This window comes from Aedes aegypti, chromosome 2 (assembly GCF_002204515.2).
Source record: "Aedes aegypti strain LVP_AGWG chromosome 2, AaegL5.0 Primary Assembly, whole genome shotgun sequence".
Classification (NCBI taxonomy): domain Eukaryota; kingdom Metazoa; phylum Arthropoda; class Insecta; order Diptera; family Culicidae; genus Aedes; species Aedes aegypti.
The window spans coordinates 419,126,619-419,143,676 of record NC_035108.1 but is presented as its reverse complement, the minus strand read 5'-3'; the positions used below and the strand labels follow the sequence as shown (position 1 = coordinate 419,143,676).

Genomic DNA, 17,058 nt, shown 5'->3' with positions numbered 1-17,058 from the left:
TCGAAACAAAAATCTTATTTGATGTTTGTTTGTTTATGTTTTCTCATTCCAGTATAGTCAGCGTAATAGTTACAGTACTATCTCCAAAGAGATAACCGATAGCAGCTGAGATAAGATATTTGGCGGTTGATTTTTATTAGAATCGCGATAATCTGTCCTTTTCTGTGTCTCGCGGCACAGTATGAGTGGACTGAATGTGTTTGGCAAATAAATTGCCATCAATTTTTGTTTGGAAGTAACAGTGCGGCTTTTGGATGGAGAGCCTGAGGCGTAGATATGAACACACATTCAAACCAATTCAAGCAAACTAATCTTCGACCGGATAGCATCCAGTCACATTTGGTTCTTCGTTGCGATAGGACCTAATCTGTTTCGATATTGTATCGCTGAATTCAAATTGAACCCAGTTAGTGATCCAAAACCTTCGGTCGAACATGGAAGTCATCACGATAACACTGTTAACGATTTTAATTCTTCTGCTAATATACGTTTTGCACCTTCTTCGGAGACAAATACACTTTTTCAAGGACCGTAATGTACCGTACAAACCAGCGAGTTTCGAACGGTTGGATAAGACAATCCATCCGGCAATGCACTTTCTGCGATGGTACAAGCAGTTCAAAGGCCAGTATCCGTTGAGCGGAGTGTTCATGTTCATCAAACCAATCGTCATTCCGCTGGATTTGGAGCTGATAAAGCGTATCTTGGTGAAGGATTTTCAATACTTTCAAAATCGCGGCATATACTACAACGAGAGAGACGATCCTCTTTCCGCGCATCTGTTCAGTCTGGAGGGAGCCAAATGGAGGAATTTGAGAGCGAAAATTTCACCCACTTTCACGTCCGGTAAAATGAAGATGATGTATCCAACGATGGTTGCCGCGGGGAAGCAATTCAGCGAATATCTAGAAGAAAAAGTAGGAGATGGAAACGAATTGGAAATGCGGGATTTATTGGCACGATTTACGACAGATATGATCGGCACGTGTGCATTTGGAATAGAGTGCAACTCGATGAAGGAACCGAATTCAAAGTTCCGGGAGATGGGTCGCAAACATTTTGAAGCACCACGTAATGTCTTGAAAGATGCATTTAAAATGACCGCTCCTGGATTGGCACGGTTTTTAAGAGTAACCGAAATTCTACCCGACGTTTCCGAATTCTTTATGGACGTCGTTAAGAGCACCGTCGAATATCGAATGAAGAACAACGTAAGGCGAAACGATTTCATGGATCTGCTGATCGCTATGCTGGACGATAAAACTGAAGGATCTGAAAGTCTTACAATAAGCGAAATAGCAGCACAAGCGTATGTGTTCTTCATTGCTGGTTTCGAAACATCTTCAACTACCATGACATGGGCCTTGCATGAGCTTTCACGTAATCCGGATATTCAAGAAGAGGGAAGAAAATGCGTCCAAGAAGTGCTGGAAAAGTATAACGGTGTGATGAGCTACGAAGCTATAATGGAAATGACGTACATCGATCAAATTATCAACGGTATAAATCTGCATTAAATTTTATTACAAGATTTTCCATGTTCATACTGTCTCATACTTCAGAAACCCTTCGCCTGTATCCACCGGTTCCGATGCATTTCCGTGTGGTTTCCAAAGACTACCACGTTCCAGAAACGGATACGATTCTTCCAGCTGGCACTTTTACGATGATTCCGGTCTACGCGATTCACCACGATGAAGACATCTTCCCAGAGCCGGAGAAATTCGACCCAACACGGTTCACTCCTGAAGAGGTCAACAAAAGGCACGCCTTCGCATGGACACCATTTGGCGAAGGGCCACGTGTCTGCATCGGATTGCGGTTCGGGATGATGCAAGCTCGCATTGGTTTGGCACTGATGCTGAAAAATCTTCGCTTTTCGCCAGGGCCCAAAACGTGCACTGAAATGGAGTTTCAACCTCAAAACTTTATTCTTTCGCCCAAAGAGGGACTTTGGCTGAATGTCGAGAAAATCTAAGGGGAAGAATCAAACATTAATTGGAACCGTATAACAGTTACTAGTGTAGTTGTTATTAACGTAAGAACAGTGGGGATATGGCAGTGGTCCTCAGCACTTTGACCCCTGGGGGCCAAAGTATATTTTCAGAATGACTTTGCGGGCCGCATAATATTTTTTCGAGACGTTCATTTTTTTCAAACACATTTTTGGTGATTTGGAATAAATACAGATTTTTTTAGATTTCATTATTTTATTACAGGTTTTTATCATACAGTTTTCAATGCTACAAAATTGTCCACTTTGATTCGTTACAATTATATATACAAAGGTAACTACACATTTTTTGCATTTGTATCATTACTTTTCTTGTACATGTTTTCCCTTAGCAAGCTTGTCAATGTCAATAGTTAGATTCGAGGAAGATATTCTTAGCAAATTCTCCAAATGTTGGTCTGTCAAACGGTTTCTTGCTTTTGACTTAACATTTTTCATGTTTGAAAACAGCTGTTCGCAACAATATGTAGTAGCAAAAAGGGACAACATTTTCAACGCATGTTTCCGTAGTTCAGGAAACTCATCAACGGTAATGTACTTGGAATAAAACTCAAGCAAATTCGTTTTCTTAAAAACATCTTCCAGGATAGTGTTTGTTTGAAGTTCTATTAATTCGAGCTGTAAACTACTTGGAACCGTTTCTACGTCAACTCCCCATGGCATAGACATGATTTTCAAACTTATCTTATTTGCCTTGATATCATTGAAGCGATTTTTAAACTCTTCTCTGAGTGTCACTATCATATCAACGTATTTTTTGGTATCTGTAATTGAGCAGTTGGACATACAGTTGAAGTGCGAAAAATCACGTTTTCCCAATTGAATCTCCCATAAACGCAATTTTGTTTCGAAAGCTCTCACGTGCTGCAACAATTCATGGACGAAAATTTGTTTACCCTGAAGTTTAACATTCAATTCGTTCAAATGTATCGATATGTCTGTCAAAAACGCGAAATCCGACATCCAGATTGTGTTATCGAAGAACTCAACCTGTTTTCCTTTCATCTCCATAAAACGTTTGATTTCATCTTTCAAGTCGAAAACCCGTTTGAGCACTTTACCTCTACTCAGCCAGCGAACTTCTGTGAAATACGGTACATCACGATACTCGGCACCAACTTCATCCAAAAACTCTTGAAACTCACGGTGATTAAGTCCATGAGCCCGAATGAAATTTACGCTTTTCACAACATCACTCATAACATTTTTCAAGCTGATATTTTTAGCACATAAGTTTTCTTGATGTATGATGCAATGATATTGGAGGAAATCCCCGTTTCCTACCAGTTTGGCCCTTTTTCGTAAATAAGCCACCGCACCTTCATTTTTTCCCATCATGGCTGGGGCGCCATCCGTTACAGCTCCTGCATTTTTAAGAACGACCCGAATGATTATTGTAATAAACTATTTTTAAATAAGATTTACCTGTAAGATTAATCAGCTTCAACCCATACCTATCAAGAGTTGAATCCAAAGCATTAAAAATATCAACTCTTTTCGTGGTGCCTTTCATAGGGAAAAGCGCCGCCAACTCCTCAGTAATGTTGAATTTCTCGTCGATTCCACGGACAAATATTGCCAGCTGAGCAGTGTCACTTATATCAGTGCTCTCATCAAGTGCTACCGAGTAGAAAACGAATTGCCCAGCCTTTTCTTTCAAACGGCTTTCAAATTCTTCGCCAATTTCTTCGATTCGCCTCGTTACGGTTGGAGCGGAGAGGCTGATTTTTTCAAACACTTTCTTTTGGTTAGGACACAATATCTCAGCCACCGATACCAAGCACTCCTTTATAAATTCTCCTTCCATAAATGATTTCGATGACCGCGCTATTTTTTCAGATATAACGTAGCTTGCCTTCACCAAAGATTCACTTTCAGAGTTTTGCTTTTTAAACACACTGTGCTGATGAATCATTTGCCTCTGCAGCTCTCTCAACTTATCGGCACGCAGGTTACCCGAAAGATTTTCGAACTTGGATGCATGCTTTGTATCAAAATGCCGCTTTATATTAAATTCCTTGATCACTGCTATGCTTTCATTGCAAACTAAACAAATCGGATTATCTTTCACCAAAGTAAAAAAATACATTTCCGTCCACTTATCTTGGAACACTCGCTTTTCATCAGAAATTTTTCTTTTCGTACCACTGGCACTGCTAGCAGCCATTTTTCGATCGAGTCACGAGTCTACGGAACACAGAAAATACGCGTCCAAGCGAAACAACGAAGTTGAATGAAATGACGATGGCTTGTGAATAACGCGAGACAAGAATGAATACTTGAGTATATTGGTGTGTATGATGAAAGTTGATAGAATGTGGAAGCAATCATACACTTGCTTCACTACTACAATAACGCAACTTCAAATCATTCATCACACACATCACAACTGTTAATGATCCACAGTTCAGAAGTCGTGCTGATGTATTTTGTACAACATGGGTGAAGCAAATACGCTCTTCGTACACAGCATCAGTGCGGTGCTTCTAGTGGTGGTCAAATGCGCTACGACCGGAAGGTTAATCGTTACATACATATATAACTGGCTTATTATTCCATCAACGCAGTTCTTCAATATATACAGATATGATAATTATGTTATTTATTTTCTCCATTATGAGAGTTATAATGTTTCCAAAATCTTCCGCGGGCCGCATTTTTCAACATTCTCAAAATCGTCCGCGGGCCGCACAAAATGCTTCGGCAGGCCGCATGCGGCCCGCGGGCCGCACTTTGGTGACCACTGGGGTATGGCATGGGAATTTCAGGAACTGGCGTTTTAAGACATGACATTCGAGGAAACGTAGTATGACCCTGTTGTACATACAAAGACGTACATAGAAAGACACATCAATGGAACGAAAATCGGTTTCAAATATCCAGTGAATTTTGGATAATGCCTGTACATTTTTGGGTGTAGGTCGTTAGGCAGAATTTCGTTAGGCCGAATGCCGTTAGGCCGAAATAACATTTGATCATTTACATACTACTATTTCAAATGGCTAACAAATGCAGCAGTGTTTTTTCCTTCTTTTAATCAAAGGATTTTCTTTCTAGTTAATATCACAACGGTTATTGTGGGCTTCTAGGTAATGCAAATTATCCTAATCTTACAACTAAAACTAGCGGTTAGAAATATCAACTTGATAAGAGCCACTTGAACGTGAAATTCAAGTGCAGTTGAGTATCGAGACTACGGGAAATGAAATGTATCTTGTGCAGCTGTGTTCAGAAGAATAATCGTAAAAACAGTTTCTCTGTGTGCAATCGGCATGAATTTTAGACAAAAGAACTACGAATACGCTCAATTTATCATATTTTTTCCCAAAGCACCTGTTAAAAAGTTAAGCACCAGGTGAAATTGCTTAAAAAAGAGACTATCTTTATTGTGAACTAAATCAATCATGAGAAAATGCAATTCGTCGAAGTTAAATTTTTCTCGGAATCTTTTCTAGATACCCTACTTCGGAAGTGTGGCGCATATGAGCATATCTGGACGTGAATCGAATGCATCACTTCCAATATTATCTCGCATAGATTGTGAGAAAAATCCAATGCCGGTGAGAAACCATTTCTAACTATTTACCGCTACGACTATCTGGTCCTGCTTTTGCTAAAACTCATCAGAACTATCAACACAATCATTTCTCTCACATTTTGGTCACTGATTGGTTTGTTGGGCAGAATCTCCTCGTATCAAAACAAACTGTACTAATTCAAACCTCACTTTGTTTCTCCATTTTGATAAACTTCTTGAACTAACACCTTGTAACTGTTTGGGTTCACCCCCTAAAGAACGTACGTGTCCATATATCTGTGATGACACGTCTAAATGAAACACTTTATGACGCATTAGAAATAGAATGGGTTATTCTTACTTCCTAGGCATTTTGAAGAAATCGTTTCTTGAATTTTAGTTACTAACTTTTTACTTAAGGTGGAGATACATCGAAGCAAAACCTCGAATTTTTAAGAGCACAAATTTAGAGAACCTGACATCCGTTCGCGCTGAAAATTTTATGGATTGGTCACCATCAACGAATGACCAGTGAGTTAAATTTTCAGTACAAAAGGTTATCAGATACTTTAAATTTAAACTTTTGTAAAATCGAGGTTTGGCTTCGATACATCTTCACTAGACCTGTTCACTTTTTCTAAGGTACCATTGCCACATCAAATTCCGAAATTATTTATCAAAACAAGTTATCTGTCCAAAATTGAGCCCATTTGATAAAGTTTTAGAGGTGTATCAAATCAATTTTGTGTTTTTTGGACCTTTTCATCGAAATTCGTTCCTGAAACCCAAAAATATCATTGAAATTTATTCGAATATACCACTAGCCTGCTGCTAAGATAATAATATATGACTTTGTCAAAGACACTAGGGTATTTTGACCGCTTCTTAATTAAGCTTTCAACGTAATTAGTCAAAAAATCTTGAAAAAAGCAATATATTATTTAAGTTTGCCATATAAATTCGGATAAAAATCTTATTATATTTTGTATCCAATTCAACTATCTGTTTCATCGAAGTGTTACGAACATATCATTCATACATCATTTTCATGTAGGAATTAATTTTCACTACGAAATAATTGAAAGTGTATCACTCTATACCCTAAAATCGCATAGGGTTGCCAACACGAATGCACTCTATGAAAACCACAGTTACCCATGATTTAGACGTCATGTCTTTGAACCATACAGTCCATCATCATTGCACTATGGTCCAGGAATCAGTTTTACGCGGAAAGATGCATTCTGAGCTTTAGAATGAAACATTAGACAAAAACGGTCTTCTACAAAGTTGTTTGTATTAGTTGAGCCCTTTGTTTGGTTTTATTGAAAATTAGGGTGGACCACATTTTCATAGAAATGATTAAACTAACTTTCTTATTTATAGAAATTATATTATACATGCTTCAGCAAAGTTGTAGACCATTCAATTTCAAGCAACTTTGCTAAAAAAAGTTTTTTTGTATCTCTTAAATTGACCGATTTAGAGCTTTTTTCCTACGGTGACATAGGGTGGTCCGAACAAAACTTGTTTTATGGCTCTAGAGTTTTCAATTCAAGTTTCTCATCAAAGTAGTCTATGAAACACTTTTAGAGCTTTGAAAAATTCGTAATTTGGTGAGTGAAGAAACTCGCTAGCTCCTTCCGTTGAGGAGTTATTATTGTTTTTCTTCCAAAAACATGTCTACTTTAATTGTGAATTTCTCTGATTGGGGCAAACATAAAAAATATCTTTTGACGGCGTTCAAACGACAAAATAAAATTGTATATTATATCAAAAAATTACAGATGTGTTATTTTTGTAACTCTAATAAAACGTCTTGAAAGTTAAACATTTTTTATCACAAAAACTTTAATAACTTTTGAACTAAAATAGATATTAACAATCTTTTTGCATGAAAATTTGCGTTTTGTTAAGTTCTAAAAGCCGTTCATAGACGACTTTGACGAGAAAATAATATTGAAAAAACTAGAGTTTTAAAACTTATTTTTGTTGGACCACCCTGCGATGATTAGGAAAAAATGCTCTAGATTGGTCAAATTTTGAGCTACAGAAAAACTTTTTTTGGCAAAGTTGATCAAAATTTCAAGTTCTACCGCTTTGCCTAAGAGCATATATCAGTATTTTTGCAAATAAAAAAGTTGTTTATATGATATGTGTGATATTGTGGACCACCCTAGTTTCAAATGACACAGTTTGGAAGCTTACATTTTAAGAAACAATTTTGTAGAAGATCATTTTTGTCTAAAATTTCATTTTCATGCTCAAAATGTAAAATAATAAAGAAATACATACCATGAAAATCTTCAAAATAGTTTTAGAGCCCTATCTTTCTTATTTCAGATTTCTCGTCAAAGCGGTCTATGAACGAATTTAAGAACTTAACAAAACGCAAATTTTCATGCAAAAATATTGATGATATCTATTTTAGTTCAAAAGTTATTAAAGTTTTTCTGCTTAAAAACCTTTGTTTTTCAAGGCATTTTATTAAAGTTACACAAATAACACATTTGTAATATTTTGATATAATATACAATTTTATTTTGTCTTTTGAATGCCGTCAAAAGATATTTTTTATGTTTGCCCCAATCAGAGATATTCACAATCAAAGTAGGCATGTTTTTGAGAGAAAAATAACAATAACTTCTAAATGGAAGGAGATAGCGAGTTTCTTCACTCACCAAATAACGCATTTTTTAAAACTCTAAAAGTGTTTCATAGACTACTTTGATGAGAAATTTGAATTGAAAACTCTAGAGCCAGAAAACAAGTTTTGTTCGGACCACCCTATGTCACTGCAGGAAAAAAGCTCTAAATCGGTCAATTTAAGAGATATAAAAAAACTTTTTTTGGCAAAGTTGCTTGAAATTGAATGGTCTATAACTTTGCTGAAGCATGTATAATATAATTTCTACAAATAAGAAAGTTAGTTACACAATTTCTATGAAAATGTGGTCCACCCTAATTTTCAATAACACCAAACAAAGGACTTAACTAATACAAACAACTTTGTAGAAGACCATTTTTGTCTAATGTTTCATTCTAAAGCTCAAAATGCATCTTTCAGCGTAAAACTGATTCCTGGACCACTGTGCATTGGCTCAAAACAGAGTTGATGGTAAGGTTTGTGCCTGAGGATCTGAAGATCCACGGTTATAAAACAATAAACTTTTTTTGCATAATCAAAGTTAATAGTAGCTTATCATCACTAGTTAGTGAAAAAACATTACCATTGGTATTTTGAGTAAAACATGTCGAATGTAAAGATTGTTAAGAAGATTTGAACAACATGTGGGCGTAATTAGCCATTGGTCTTTATTGCGATGGTTTATAATTTATAACTATTAGATTTATTTAGATTTTCAGTACGATGCTGGTTCACTCCTCTTAGAGGTGCGCAGAACTAAACACATTTCTGACGGCCGAAGAAGGCGACTGAGGAGCGATGGGCCTCAGAACAGCAAAGGATGATGACGCATTCGGAAATTTTCAAATGCGATGTGGGATCAAACAGATTCGGCAAAGTCCTTTTTGCCTAATCACTTTCCAGCGTTCATCCAGATTAAGCTGTATGCTGCGGTACGTACAAGGCTTTAGAAAAATACTTCAGCTGGTTCCTTTTGGCTTGTAGAGTTGATATGTTTTGATCCAGAGGTCGGTGGAATTTGTTGATGCACGAACAGCTTCTTTTTGAACATTTTCTCCTTTTTCGGCTTCCCCAACCTGCTGGAACTCAACTGCGCTTGATCCATGTGAAGAGGAACGTAACTTGTTATCGTCGCCAGGTTTATCACGCAACCATTAAATTCTCTAAAATCAAACGTCTGATACATCCGTTTGTGGGACGACCACTGTAGTTTCATGTTAGTTGGTAGTCTGTCCACCATCTCCTGCAACAGCATTCGGTTACTGATATGTTGCCGTGGATCAGCTAGAATCATGTGCTCAACCAAATTTTCTACTCCATTCCAAATTGAATCTAGATTTTGAGATCATCACCTTTAGGGGAGGGAATTTCACGTACCCGCTTCAATGAATTATAAATTCGGGCCTGCCATAGAGCCGGGCTAGCGTATGTTCGACATGCGTTACTAAAAATAATAAAATACCAGTGGTAATGTTCCTTTACTAATTATGTAGTGATGATAAGCTACGATTACCTTTGATTAGGCAGCGTCCATTTATTACGTAACGCGAAATTTGGAAAATTTCGACCCCCTCCCCCCCGTCCGTAACGCTTTTTGTATGAAAAATTTCAATTTTTTGTATGAGCCGTAACGCTTGAGCCTACTCCCCCCCTCCCCCTATAGCGTTACGTAATTTGTGGACGCCCCCTTATGCGAATAAAAAAGTTTATTGTACTTGAACCATGGATCTTCTGATACTCAGGCCCAAACCTTACCATCAACTCTACTTTGAGCCGATGATGATGGACTGTATGGTTGTATGACTGTGTTGGCAACCCTATGCGATTTTAGGGTATAGAGTGATACACTTTTAATTATTTCGCAGTGAAAACTAATTCCCACATGAAAATGATGTATGAACGATATGTTCGTAAAACTTGGATGAAATAGATAGTTGAATTAGATACAAAATATAATAAGATTTTTATAGCAATTTATATGGTAAACCTGAAAAATATATTGCTCTTTTTTCGAGATTTTTTGACTAGTTACGTTAAAAGTGTAATGAAGAAGCGGTCTAAACACCCTAGTGTCTTCGGAAAAGTAATAGATTATTATCTTAGCAACAGGCTAGTGGTATATTTGAATAAATTTCATTATAGTTTTGGGTTTCCGGAACGAATTTCGATGGAAAGGTCCAAAAAAACACAAAATTGATTTGATACACCTCTAAAACTTTACCAAATTGGCTCATTTTTGGACAGATAACTTGTTTCGATAAATAAGTTCAAAATTTTATGTGGCACGGATATTTGGACAATTTTTTTCAAAAAGTGAACAGGTCTTCACCTTAAAGATGAAACATTTTTCAAAACTCACACTGAAAATACATGGATAATTTTGTCAGCACGGTATAAATAAATACGAATGATGATAATTTCTGTCCGTAAATATTCCATATCCAATTCAAAAACAAAATGACGCGTGTAGATCTTATTTTTGAATCAGTGAATAGACTTTATCATCTGATATATTGAAATTCATCAGTGAGTAGTGTTGGATCCGTTGAATCTGTTGCATACTCCTTTGTGGGTTAGCAACGGGATCCGGATCAATTGTGTCCGGTTTGCGCTGCGCGGAAGAAAAAACGAAGTTTGCCGGTAAAAAAAAACAACAAACAAAAGCGTCAGTAGTGTTGGATCCGTTGAATCTGTTGCATGCTCCTTTGTGGGCGAGCGACGGAATCCGGATCAATTGTGTCCGGATCGCGTCAGTAGTGTTTGATACGTTGAACCTGTTGTATGCTCCTGTCGAGCGAGCAACGAAATCAGTTTTGTGTCCGGTTTGCGTAGTAACCGCACTATCAGTGTCGGTCATCCGTGTATATGCTCACGTATTCATTTCGAATTATATGTTTATCGTTTACCAGAACGAATCCTTTCCCATATCCAAACTCCCAGTGTTTTCTTGTGGAAGTGCAGAGGACTCCTCGGCTTCCATAAAGCAAGTAACACGTCAACATTTCCCTCCCATTCCCAAATTGACCTGCATTCGGACGCAGCCGGCGCCGGCATTGTTTATTATAATAATGAAAGCACCAGTACTTACACATTGAGGATGCTACTGATCCCGAGTAGTGTCTGTTGGTTCCCTGTGTAAGTACAGCTGTTCTTGCAATAACGGAGTAGCAACTGCGGGCGGTCAATCATGCTCATGCTCATGATATATTGAAATTCATCAGTGTCTCTGAATGCAACCCATATTAAAAGAAAAGTGAAGGTACATTCAGAAACAAAGAGAGGCAACCTAAGTTTCTGTGAGAAAAAAAAACATGGTTTTCGTTTGTATCTGCAATCACGAAATGTGCATCGTCATAATTGTCAGCTTCCCACTTACACAACAGATGAAGTTTTAAATGTGGATACCTCAATCGAGCAGTAATCGGAGATTTATCATTACTTGAAAAAAACGCTTCCCTAATTAGGAATCTTCTATGAATTATACTACGCTTGATATTATACATACCTTTGTCCTTAGAGGAGCAAATTGAAGATGCCCAAGATGTCGAGATCAAAATCGCAATTTCCGCTCATTCATACGCCGAATAGCAATCCTAAAAGCAGATTTAACAATCGCACACGACACTAAGATGATAAATGATTATGAATTACCTCTCAAACAACATTACTACCAGCTTTAGTCATCACTCCAGAAAAAAAACTAATTAGGGTGCAGAGCTACTTGGGCACTTCCATGATTCACTTTGGCATGGGGGGTTTTTCTCGGCCAATTTGTCTGAAACTTTGCACTAAGAAGCACTTCCATACGACGCATATTGTGGCCAAATATGAGCTCAGTATCTTTCAAAAAACCCTACTGCCGAAGTGAATCAAAAGTGCCTAGAATAGGATCCGGCTCCCTACATCTGCCTTCGATCTTCTGGTCAAAGCCGTGCTCCTTTGGAATGTATTGAAAAGGTTCATTTCTTGTAAACAAAGTAGCACTGTGTGCGTTTCGTGGCTTACACCAGCATCGTTCCAATCGGAATGAATTACGTTGATGAATGAAAAACATTCATGTTGAACTGTTGCGCTATTCCAATTGGAAAAAATGTATGATTTATATCTTATAAGATAGGTCGCGCCTAACTGCACCAACATATTGATATAATTAAAACAAATCGTATCAAAAATCTTATTTGATGTTTGTTTGATTATGTTTTCTCATTCCAGTATAGTCAGCGTAATAGTAACAGTACTATCTCCAAAGAGATAACCGATAGCAGCTGAGATAAGATATTTGGCGGTTGATTTTTATTAGAATCGCGATAATCTGTCCTTTTCTGTGTCTCGCGGCACAGTATGAGTGGACTGAAAGTGTTTGGCAAATAAATTGCCATCAATGTTTGTTTGGAAGTAACAGTACGGCTTATGGATGGAGAGCCGTGAGGCGTAGATATGAACACACATTCAAATCAATTCAAGCAAACTAATCTTCGACCGGATAGCATCCAGTCACGTTTGGTTCTTCGTTGCGATAGGACCTAATCTGTTTCGATATTGTATCGCTTAACTTAAACTGTACACGGAGAAAATTGAAAACTCTAGTTAGTATAATAAATATTATTTATTTATGTTTACACAACTTTATTCATTGTTGCGAATAAATGATATACACTGTAGTAATATATTTTAAGCATTCCTAATCTTTTTGGAAATTTATCATTTTCACTGCATATTGCGCGCCTGATTTCACTCCGGGACTTAACGAAACCGAATTCGATTCAGACATTTTATTTTTGTGTGTCCTCAAGCTCGGTGATCGTGCCTCACAAAATTAATAACTGTTTTCACGAGAAAAACGTAATAAAATAATAAATAGTTATTTGGGAGCGAGAATGTGTTGCTATCGGTAAGTTTTCTTTCACTCAGCGGCTCCGTGACTGCTTTTATTGCGACATTTTTGTTCATTTAGAATCCCACCCAAAACTTCCGGCCGTTGGATCTGGAGTGAAATGACGAACATCAGCGGAAAAATTGCCAACGGGATTTTCTGAACTAACAGAACTAAGCAGATAATGCGAATGGCGCGGAACTAGCTCGAGTCCTAGTGGACAGATAGAATAAGTTGCAGCGTTCTCACCACCTTCATACCATGATAAAAAAATTAAAGTTTTATAAATAGCGACGGGATGACGCTCATGTCGCGTCAGCAAAAAGCTATTACAATAAAATATAAAAAAATATATATATATCATTTAGTTTCACTTTTAATTTTGTTGTTTTGTTTTCATATTTTCAAAACAAAATGAAATCAGTTTTTATGAAATTCATTGAATTTTCCTTCTTTATCAGCCCAATGGATTATTCCCGTGATAAGCACGGTCATATATAAAAAGCGTTTATACTAGCAATGCATATTCCTTTTTAATTCATTCCAATGAGTGAATAGACCAAATACGGTTTTAGAATGGTATTTAACTTATTTAGTATTTTATTTCCTTAGCGTGTACCCAGTTAGTGATCCAAAACCTTCGGTCGAACATGGAAGTCATCACGATAACGCTATTAACGATCTTAGTTCTTCTGATAGCATACGCTTCGCACCTTCTTCGGAGACAAATACGCTTTTTCAAGGACCGTAATGTACCGCACATACCAGCGAGCTTCGAACTATTGGATAAGACAATCCATCCGGCAAAGCACTTTTTGCGATGGTACAAGCAGTTCAAAGGCCAGTATCCGTTGACCGGAGTGATCATGTTCATCAAACCAATCGCCATTCCGCTGGATTTGGACCTGATAAAGCGTATCTTGGTGAAGGATTTTCAATACTTTCAAAATCGCGGCATATACTACAACGAGAGAGACGATCCTCTTTCCGCGCATCTGTTCAGTCTGGAGGGAGCTAAATGGAGGAGCTTGAGAGCGAAAATTTCACCCACCTTCACGTCCGGTAAAATGAAGATGATGTATCCAACGATGGTTGCCGCGGGGAAGCAATTCAGCGAATATCTAGAAGAAAAAGTAGAAGATGGAAACGAATTGGAAATGCGGGATTTATTGGCACGATTTACGACAGATATGATCGGCACGTGTGCATTTGGAATAGAGTGCAACTCGATGAAGGAACCGAATTCGAAGTTCCGGGAGATGGGTCGCAAACATTTTGAAGCACCACGTAATGCCTTGAAAGATGCTTTTAAAATGACCGCTCCTGGATTGGCACGGTTTTTAAGAGTAACCGAAATTCTACCCGACGTTTCCGAGTTCTTCATGGACGTCGTAAAGAGCACCGTCGAATATCGAATGAAGAACAACGTTAGGCGCAACGATTTCATGGATCTGTTGATCGCAATGCTGGATGATAAAACTGAAGGATCTGAAAGTCTTACGATCAATGAAATAGCAGCACAAGCGTATGTTTTCTTCATTGCTGGTTTTGAAACGTCTTCAACTACCATGACATGGGCCTTGCATGAGCTTTCACGTAATCCGGATATTCAAGAAGAGGGAAGAAAATGCGTCCAAGAAGTGCTGGAAAAGTATAACGGTGTGATGAGCTACGAAGCTATAATGGAAATGACGTACATCGATCAAATCATCAACGGTATACATCTGCATTAAATTTCATTATAAGAAATTCCATGTTCATACTGTCTCATACTTCAGAAACCCTTCGCCTGTATCCACCGGTTCCGATGCATTTCCGTGTGGTTTCCAAAGACTACCACGTTCCCGAAACGGATACGATTCTTCCAGCTGGAACTTTTACGATGATTCCGGTCTACGCGATTCACCACGATGAAGACATCTTCCCAGAGCCGGAGAAATTCGACCCAACACGGTTCACTCCTGAAGAGGTCAACAAAAGGCACGCCTTCGCATGGACACCATTTGGCGAAGGGCCACGAGTCTGCATCGGATTGCGGTTCGGAATGATGCAAGCTCGCATTGGTTTGGCACTGATGCTGAAAAATCTTCGCTTTTCGCCTGGGCCCAAAACGTGCACTGAAATGGAGTTTCAACCTCAAAACTTTATTCTTTCGCCCAAAGAGGGACTTTGGCTGAATGTCGAGAAAATCTAAGGGGAAGAATATACATTATTTGATCAAACATTAATTGGAACCGTATAACAGTTACTAGTGTAGTCGTTATTAACGTAAGAACAGTGGGGGAGTGGCATGGGAATTTAGGGAACTGGCGTTTTAAGACATGACATTCGAGGAAACGTAGTATGACCCTGTTGTACATACAAAGACGTACATAGAAAGACACATCAATGGAACGAAAATCGGTTTCAAATATCCAGTGAATCTTGGATAATGCCTGCACATTTTCGGGTGTAGGTCGTTAGGCAGAATTTCGTTAGGCTGAAAGCCATTAAGCCGAATGCCGTTAGGCCGAAATAACATTTGATCATTTACATACTACTATTTCAAATGGCTAACACATGCAGCAGTGTTTTTTCCTTCTTTTAATCAAAGGATGTTCTTTCTAGTTAATTTCACAACGGTTATTGGGGGCTTCTAGGTAATGCAAATTATCCAAATCTAACAACTAATAAACTATTCGACCTGAACATTCATCAGGCGGATTCTAGATTATGCAAATTAACCTGACCTATCCCGGTTAATTACCCATTCGACCTAACGGTTCATTAGAACTATCAGCCATCTTCGGCATAATGACCCTTTTGGCCTAACGACCCTTTCGGCCTAACGGCATTCGGCCTAACGGGATAAAACCCATTTTCAGGATTGATAGAAATTGAAAGAATACATAAGTTTGAATTCTTTAACGAAGAATTTTTAGAAGAGGAATCTTTGATTATAGAAATTTTTGCATAATACATGAAATAATGTTTGATACTACACATTATAGAATGTATAAGAATGTATAAAAAATTCTAGACATTATGGAAGAAACAGGATTTACAGGTAGAGTCACTAGTGTCTCCTGAAGACCGTTTGGAATTCCTCAACGTATTCCCTTAAGAATTTGACCATATCAAATACGTTCATTAAACGAAACTACTCAAAACTTCTTCAAGTGTTCTTTTATTTCTTCCTGCTGGTGTTTATCTTCATGCATAAACTCTGATCCGAATTTTTCTATAAGAAGTAGTATGGAGCAACTTTAAAATAATGTTGCATCCTCTTATAAAGTCATGTGTTTAAAAATGATAAATGTCAATACATGGGGTGTTCTATTTTACTTGTGTTACTTGTGAAAATATTTAAAGGAATTTCATAAAAAATGTCCTGGATATTTCAAATTAATGTATGAGGGAAGCTTTGGAAACAATACTCCAAAATTCATAGAGTTGTTTGTAGATAAATTCCAGGAGATCTCAAACTCAATCCTCAAAAAAATCAATTCATGAAAAACAATCTTGTTAAACGTCTTGTGAAATTCTGACAGATTCCCAGAAAGAAGTATATAATGGAAAACCTCCAATTTAATGTCTAAGAAATTTTTCCCAATAGGAAGAATATATGAAAGAATTTTTAGAGAAATCTCTGAAGGAGATCTTTAATGATCCATGCATTTCTAAGATACATCTCTTAAAAATAACTTATAAAATATACAGGAACATTTAGATGGCTGTTTTAACAAAACCATTTTTAAAATGCCCATAATTGATCCTTGGTGGTTTTTTTTTTAGGTATCCTCGGACGAAATCCAAGAGAAACCTATGATGTTCTTGAAGAAGTCCATAACGATTTTTTTTGAGAAATTTACAGAGCAATGTATAAGCCCACTACCAGTTGCTTTAATTGTTTATCATAAAATATATTCAAAATGCTATAACTGTTTTCTTCTTCTATATTTTTGCACTACTTTTTCACAAGTTCTCAAAAAATTCTTCTGTTTTCAAAATATACGTTGATATTCATC

General features: G+C 37.4%; 2 protein-coding genes and 1 long non-coding RNA gene across 5 annotated transcripts; 2 read left to right on the top strand and 1 right to left on the bottom strand.

Annotated features, from left to right (window-relative positions):
- The first annotated feature begins 362 nt into the window (after nucleotides 1–362).
- Nucleotides 363–16,203, top strand: LOC23687717 (probable cytochrome P450 6a14). 3 transcript variants are annotated; one of them, XM_011494657.2, is made up of 3 exons: nucleotides 363–407; nucleotides 13,675–14,767; nucleotides 14,830–15,254. In XM_011494657.2, the coding sequence occupies exons 2-3, from the start codon at nucleotides 13,702–13,704 to the stop codon at nucleotides 15,243–15,245; spliced, it is 1,482 nt and encodes a 493-aa protein (XP_011492959.1). In that variant the 5' UTR covers nucleotides 363–407; nucleotides 13,675–13,701; the 3' UTR covers nucleotides 15,246–15,254. The 3 variants fall into 3 exon arrangements, with proteins under 3 accessions (XP_011492959.1, XP_021703139.1, XP_021703138.1); XM_021847447.1 differs by lacking the exon at nucleotides 363–407 and adding an exon at nucleotides 12,325–12,764 and having other exon boundaries at nucleotides 13,664–14,767; XM_021847446.1 differs by lacking the exon at nucleotides 363–407 and adding an exon at nucleotides 12,327–12,737 and having other exon boundaries at nucleotides 13,666–14,767; nucleotides 14,830–16,203.
- Nucleotides 404–2,208, top strand: LOC5571538 (cytochrome P450 6a8). Its single transcript, XM_001653633.3, has 2 exons — nucleotides 404–1,500; nucleotides 1,563–2,208. The coding sequence occupies exons 1-2, from the start codon at nucleotides 435–437 to the stop codon at nucleotides 1,976–1,978; spliced, it is 1,482 nt and encodes a 493-aa protein (XP_001653683.1). The 5' UTR covers nucleotides 404–434; the 3' UTR covers nucleotides 1,979–2,208.
- On the bottom strand, nucleotides 731–11,954 carry LOC110677024. Its single transcript, XR_002500903.1, has 3 exons — nucleotides 11,830–11,954; nucleotides 11,684–11,771; nucleotides 731–905 (listed from the first exon to the last, which is right to left on the bottom strand). It is a non-coding gene; the product is annotated as an uncharacterized LOC110677024 (long non-coding RNA).
- Nucleotides 16,204–17,058: the final 855 nt, after the last annotated feature.

What these genes read in the sequence shown, in the direction of transcription:
- LOC23687717 (XM_021847446.1), top strand. Translation starts at nt 13,702, where the DNA reads ATGGAAGTCATCACGATAACGCTATTAACGATCTTAGTTCTTCTGATA. An exon ending in CATCGATCAAATCATCAACG is followed by an intron (nt 14,768 to 14,829) that starts GTATACATCTGC and finishes CTCATACTTCAG; the next exon opens with AAACCCTTCGCCTGTATCCA.
- LOC5571538 (XM_001653633.3), top strand. Translation starts at nt 435, where the DNA reads ATGGAAGTCATCACGATAACACTGTTAACGATTTTAATTCTTCTGCTA. An exon ending in CATCGATCAAATTATCAACG is followed by an intron (nt 1,501 to 1,562) that starts GTATAAATCTGC and finishes CTCATACTTCAG; the next exon opens with AAACCCTTCGCCTGTATCCA.